The sequence below is a fragment of the Lontra canadensis genome, unplaced genomic scaffold (genome assembly GCF_010015895.1).
Source record: "Lontra canadensis isolate GAN:19392208 unplaced genomic scaffold, GSC_riverotter_1.0 scaffold37, whole genome shotgun sequence".
NCBI lineage: Eukaryota > Metazoa > Chordata > Mammalia > Carnivora > Mustelidae > Lontra > Lontra canadensis.
Genome location: NW_022631031.1, coordinates 706,203 through 713,077, shown reverse-complemented (window position 1 = coordinate 713,077; position 6,875 = coordinate 706,203). Strand labels below are relative to the sequence as shown.

The 6,875-nt window shown below is 34.8% G+C and overlaps 1 protein-coding gene across 1 annotated transcript in view; it reads right to left on the bottom strand.

Annotated features, from left to right (window-relative positions):
• The window catches only part of PIP4P2 (phosphatidylinositol-4,5-bisphosphate 4-phosphatase 2), a 59,291-nt gene continuing 52,416 nt past the window's right edge, over positions 1–6,875 (bottom strand). The window contains exons 6-7 of the mRNA XM_032869066.1: positions 2,377–2,467; positions 1–1,570 (exon numbers count right to left, since the gene is read on the bottom strand). Coding sequence (XP_032724957.1) covers positions 1,427–1,570; positions 2,377–2,467 — 235 coding nt within the window. The 3' untranslated portion in view covers positions 1–1,426. The remainder of the gene's footprint in view (positions 1,571–2,376; positions 2,468–6,875) is intronic.

Sequence of the window (6,875 nt, the reverse complement as noted above, 5' to 3'; positions counted from 1 at the left end):
TAGTTTTGAACGATAATCTTTATTAGTGTATTTTCAAAGGTACATATAATCCTGAGCTACTGTATTTAGACATTTATCATTTACTCTTTGAAGTTTACATGTATTTTGCTCCAAATTCTCTGATGAGTACATTTTTATACTAGTCAGGAACATAAATAATTTAAATTATTATTCTTATCTCTGGAAGAGCCAATTTATTTACTCATTATCTCTTTATCTCAATTCTACTACATTAAAGGCTTTAGAACATTATTTCTCAATTAAGCAATTTCTTTTTCAAAACTGCAAAGATGGGCAGTGCAAGAGCTGATTCCTCAAATCCTAGTGAATTCTTAGAAAACTATGCTGCTTTTTGTCTTTGATCTACTTTCTTGAATAAACTGGGTAACCATCAGACCAGCTATATTCGAGAAGAATAAGAGTAACTACCTCTAATCTCAACATTTTAGCTAGTGTAAAATGTCATAGGTTCTCTTCTCATATAAGTAGTCCATAATTAGCCCAATAAGAAAATCTACCATGATCTAATGAAAAGGGGGGCAATCCAGTGTAAATATATCTTTGTTTAAATGGTTAAGTATTATAAAACATGTTACGTGAAATACTTCCTCCAAGATCTATAAAGGAATACATACAGCTGATTAACATTAAATTTCATAAATCTAGACCAGAACGTTTAGAATTAGTAAATTAAAAAGCAGACAAAAATGAAAGACAAAAGTCCTGTGATCTTTGAGAAAAAACATTTATCCAACATTATCTCCAACTGTGGACAAATAAATATTTTCATTCTTGTATTTTAAGTTACTACCAAAATATCGTATCTTTCTACAAACAACAAAAAACAAGCATACAGTATCTAGAAATGATTTTTATCTGACAAGAATGTCAAGTCTTTGAAGGTACACTCAATTTTTTGTTTTCCTGAATAAGGTCACTATGATCTTAGGTTAAAGTTACAGTAAGCAGTTCAAGCAAAATGCATATTGCTTAGATTTTAAAGCAAGCAATTTTGATACTGTTTAATTAAAATGTGAGTATAAATGTGAAGCTATTGTAGAAACATTTATAAACACTCCTTGGGAATACTCACAAATCGGCAAGTAATGGAATAACTGATTTGAAAATAACAGAAGGGTGATGTTATATGTAATGTTTGGTGACAAATCCAAAAATATCTTTAAGACATGTAAAAGAACATGAAGACAGTTTTATTATTCGGAGCTTGAAAACCTAGCAGCCAAACAAACTATTTGCATATAATGTAGTGCAATGAGCATTTGTTCATAAAATACTCCCCAAGTCTTGAAACTTTATACAGAAACCAGAAATGGAATCCATTAGGGTGAATGATTCAAATATGTCCAGAGTAGCTTATCAAGAACTGCTAGATACTCTCATCTGCATCACTGAATTATAAGCAAGCTTATGCAAAACTGTGTTCTGGGTAACTCACTCTTATGGCTCCCCAATAACAAGCTCGGATAAGGCAGATCAAACCTAAGAGATAAGCAATTGCCCAAGAAACATAGGTTGCGTGAAATCGCCTTGCAAAATCTTGGGTGCCAACCTAAAATAAAAAGCAATATAATAACAAAAGATTAAAAACTTCAAGCAAATATTTGCTTAAAGAGCCTGTGTGGGCTTACATGTGATTTTTATAAAATATATCCCTGAGGCCACAATATTCCTATGAAATATGAGTTGATGAATTTGTTGATTATCATTGACAGAGTAAAATTTAGCAGGACAATACTGCTAGTTATATTAACTACAAACTTTATGAAATAAACAAAAAAGCTCACTTGAACATGTTATTTCGATAAGTAACTAAATTGTCACCTAAACTCCTCGGTGTTATACGACACAACAGTGTTCCTAATAATATGGGACCAGGTAGGACAAAGGAGAATGGGAAGTAAATGGTAGCAAAAAAAGATCAGTAACTCCTCCTCCTCCTGGGAGAGAATAATCCCCAGTGCCAACCACTTAGCTTCAGTCGCCTCTAAAAATAAACCATCCCCATGATAATAAATCTGTGCTTAACTTGAATAAAGAGAAAGGTTTTTCAGACCTCCATAGCTGACTATTGCTTTTGCTTTGCTATGGCACTAAATAAAAACAATGGATTTTTGCTAAATGGATGGTAAAGTCCCCAAGGTCACGGACCTTGAGAGGAGTCCCAAAACACCATTAAACTCCATTAAACACAGGTGCATGGACTGGGCTTCTGACTGCCCACAGTCCTTGAGAAGCTTCTGGGATGCCAGGGAGGCAGGCTCTTCCGGGATCACTGAAGATTGTCTCAGGCCTCATCACTTACTACTGATAAAGGTGAGAAGAAAGAATTCTAACAGTGAGTAGAGTAATACTCACAGTTAATCCGACTCCAATGAAAATACATATCATTCCAATGGTAATATATGCACAGCAGCGTCTTCGGGGAAGTGCGCTACCCACTGAGGAACTGCAAATTCATGAGTAAAAGAGAGCATTATTTCCATGCAGTTTCTCCCTTTCATCCCTGGGAATACTGTTCTTTGGCTCTAGTGACACAGGTACTTCTGTTTATTTCTTCAATTTGAGAGACAAGAACATGCATAAAAATGCCAATTTTTAATGAGCTAATATAATCATAAATGGTAAACTATATTACAGTGGCTTTAACCAAAGTTCAAGCCTTGGTTATTGACAGTATCCACAAAAGAACTACTGTGGTCAAGAACAATCTTCCAGTATAGGGGTGCTGGGTGGCTCAGTAGGTTAAAGCCTCTGCCTTCGGCTCAGGTCATGATCCCAGGGTCCTGGGATCGAGCCCCACAACGGGCTCTCTGCTCAGCGGGGAGCCTGCTTCCTCCTCTCTCTGACTGCCTCTCTGCCTACTTGTAATCTCTGTCTGTCAAATAAATAAATAAAATCTTAAAAAAAAAAATCTTCCAATATAAAAATACATCTCAAAAAATGTATTCTAGGATGGGAAATATGTACTATCTTACAAACAGTGCTTGAATTTTTGCAGTTTTAACAGTATATGTTTACTGTAGAAAATTTGGAAAATAGAGTAAAAAATAAAAAGGACAAAGAAAATTAACTATAATCCCACTACCATAAATTATTTCGACATATTTTCCTCCAGCCAATTTTTTTTGGTAATTTACCAACATAGTATAAGCAATTTCTATGTCATTAAATGTTTTTAAATTGGAATTCCAATGGATGAATACAACATAATTTAGTCAATATCCTACTACTGGACACAGAATTTTCACTACTATAAACCAGGTAAACATCAATTAAAAACATCTGCTTAGTTTTCTTAAGATAAATTTTTAGAATTAGGATTATAAAATTCAAGAGGTTAACTTTTCAAAATCTGTTAATACATACTGCAAGAATCTCTGGGAAATTCATAAAATCATATACTGTTATCATGCTTCTCAAGTAAAGTTTTAAATCCAATAGTTTTTAGTCATTTACACTTTTAATTTTTGTAATTTCAAAATGGTATAAGTAGAGCAGAGATCACCCACCCAAATTAGCACTTTTTTCTTTTCCTAAGCATAAATACATAAATATATCATATAGGAGGCACTGTATTAGTGAATGAGATAATGAAGTATCTGATTTGCTTTTCTATGGCCAGTCAACATCACAGCTAGCACACAGTAATTGCTCAAGGAATGTATGCTGAATAAATGGAATATAGAAATGCATTACTTACTAGGCATAGTTTGAAAATGTGTTATTCCAAAGAGGTTAATTTTGCATAACACAAAAATGGTTTCCTTTAAGCTCCAAATTTTTTTTAAAAAACTGCTGAATGATGTTTCAAATATATATATATGTATATATATATGTATATATATTTAGGAATATGTATATATATACATATATATACATATTCCTAAATTGTTAAACTGAAACATAAACATCTGGGTAACCTGGGGTCATCAATATAGTGTACAGCTTGCTGTGTGGAGTCACCAAGACATAAGATTCATTGCCTTTATAGTTAGCCTTAGACTACTTTTAATTTTAATTCTTATGCAGGCATTTGGTGATGTTCCCTGCCTTTATAACTCACCACAGGCTGTCATTTCTCATTTATTTACCTGTGTATCTGCTAATACAGATAATTAATCTGCTATGGATTATGAGACAAGTCAGTTTATTAGAATTATATATTAAATAAGTCAAAAGGTCCTAAGTGAATATTGGAGCATCTTTTCTGTGAGCCAAAAATCCACTTTAGTACATTAATTTCAATGCATGAATTCTCCTTAGAAAACCCATGCCCATTTTTCATCATCCAGCTTACACAATCGCTACCTCTGGGAAGTCTTCCCAGAAAAGAAATAACCTATTGTTACTCTACAACTCAACTGCCATATTATCACAGGGATAAATGAGCAACAAGCACCTACTGCATCGATTAAGAAATCTCGTGATGTCTGTATGCAGAATGTAGTACTGTTTTGCATGTGCTAAACCTCTGTATGTGTATGAATACATATAAAACGATGCTTCTGTGACCTGCCCTTTTTTGTTTGCTTAACACTCTACATGAGACTCTTCCATACTTCTATGAGGAGATCGAATTCATTCATTTTCACAGCTATCTTCTGTTATACGAAAGCACCAGTTTACTCATTCTCCCTGTCAATGGACAGGACAGTCAAGGGGTTTACTGCCTTGATTTTTGGCTACTATAACAAAGCTGCTTTGAACACTCCTTTATGTCTCCTATGTACATATGCAGGAATTACTCGAACATATTCTCAGAACAGAATAGCTGGGTTGTACTGGAGACGTATCTTCAACTTTAATAAATGCTAAATTTATACCCTCACTATCTTGATATGAGATCTTCCAATATTCCACCCACACCGACACTTCAACACTTGGTATTGTTTTCATGCTTGACAATTTCATGGGTGCGAATGGTATTTTGCTGTGGTTTTAACATGACTTCGAGCAAGGCTGAACATCTTTTCAAATGCTAGTTGACTACTGGTTTTATTAATTGTTTGTTCATATTATTATCGCTTTGCTTTGAGTTCTTTAGCTTACTGACTCACAGGTGATACTTACACAGTCTGCATACTATTCCAGGAAGCTATCTATTCTATTTATATCTTCTTTTAGTCTGTGGGTTTGTTTTTTAAATTAAGATTAACCTTTACCTAAAAACCAAACAAAAGCCATTACTAAACAAATAGTTTTAAAATATTATGAAAACCCATTAAAAGAAGACTCAACATAGGTTCTAAACCTGAAAAAGCACACTTTTTCTAGAAAGACTATTAATTCTAAACTCCTGCCAAACAATGACCTTAAAGTGCCAAACACAAAAGAATCTCTTAGGACCATTTTCCAAATGGGTAATTTATCCCTGGCTTGGCCCCTCCCTCCTTTAACTATATACAAAGTCCTGCTGGAAGTATGCAGTTTAGCTGACTTTACAATAGAATGTAACAATGTAAACAGGTTCTTGATACTGACAATGTTACCAAGGGTTTTTTGTTGTTGTTGTTGTTGTTATTGTTGTTGTTTTAAATCCAACAGTTGGTCACAAAGGTAAAGTATTACCAAGGCTCTTTTGTCATTTCTTGATCATGTCTGACTCATCCAACCTTCAAGCACATGCAAGGGTCAATAGTTTTCAAGAAGCAGAAGCCTGAGGCCATTTAAGAAATAGGATTGTGGGGCACCTGGGTGGCTCAGTGGCCCCGCATCCAGCCCCACATCTGGCTCTCTGCTCAGCAGGGAGCCTGCTTCCCTTCCTTTCTCTCTGCCTGCCTCTCTGCCTACTTGGGATCTCTGTCAAATAAATAAATAAAATCTTTTAGGAAGGAAGGAAGGAAGGAAGGAAGGAAGGAAGGAAGGAAGGAAGGAAGGAAGGAGTAGGATTGTGAGGTGAATCCATCTGATTAAGAACTTTATCCTGCCACTTAGTGGAGGAGTGGGGGTGGGTACAACATCCAGCAGGGGGAGCTAGTAACATCCTGATAGAGGTAGTCTGCTCCTGACCCTTTACAAAGCTCCTTCATATGATACACATTTTAGTGAATTCATAGATTGTCTCAAAACCATGGTTCACAGAGTGTGCCAATAACTGAGAAAATTCTTGGTTCTTTAAAAATTTTTAAACTACACCCACTAGAAATCTTGCAAACAGTTAGTGGGGTGAAAACCGTGACAGCAGTTTCAGCTCTGATTTGGCACAAAGATGCTACTGTCACTGAGGATTCTAGCTTGTGGTTTTAAAAATTCATTTTAAATAACATCTTCTGATAATGAGTTTTTATTCACAAAATCTATGTAATGTAAGGTAATTCTAATACAGTAAAAATTATCAACATTTCCCTTTCAGGTTTGTACTTTCTTCTGCCTTGTGTAGGAAATTCTTTCCTACCTGTTATAAAAATATTTTTTAAATCTTCTAAAAATATTAGATTTTACCTTTTCATATTTATGTCTTGATCCACAAAGGCACAATCCTTATAATTCTCAATTTTTATTTTAGTTATTTTGAAGTCCTATTATGTGGTGCACACAAATCCAGAATGTATGTTTTTTTTTAATTCACTCATTCATTCATTCATTCATTTTAAAATAAGTTCCATGCTCAGAGTAGATCTTGAACTCATGACCCTGAGGTCACATGCTCTACCAACTGAGCCAGCCAGGCGCCCCCAGAGTTTATGTTTTTGATGAAGTGACCATAATAATAACTCTTTTTACTCTAAAGCCTATGAGATACTTAAGGTACCTACTAAAAAGCTATAAGAGACATCCAGAATACAGTGGCTTAAACAGTTTATTTCACGGGTAACCTGGGTGGCTCAGTTGGTTTAGCATCTGCCTTCTGCTCA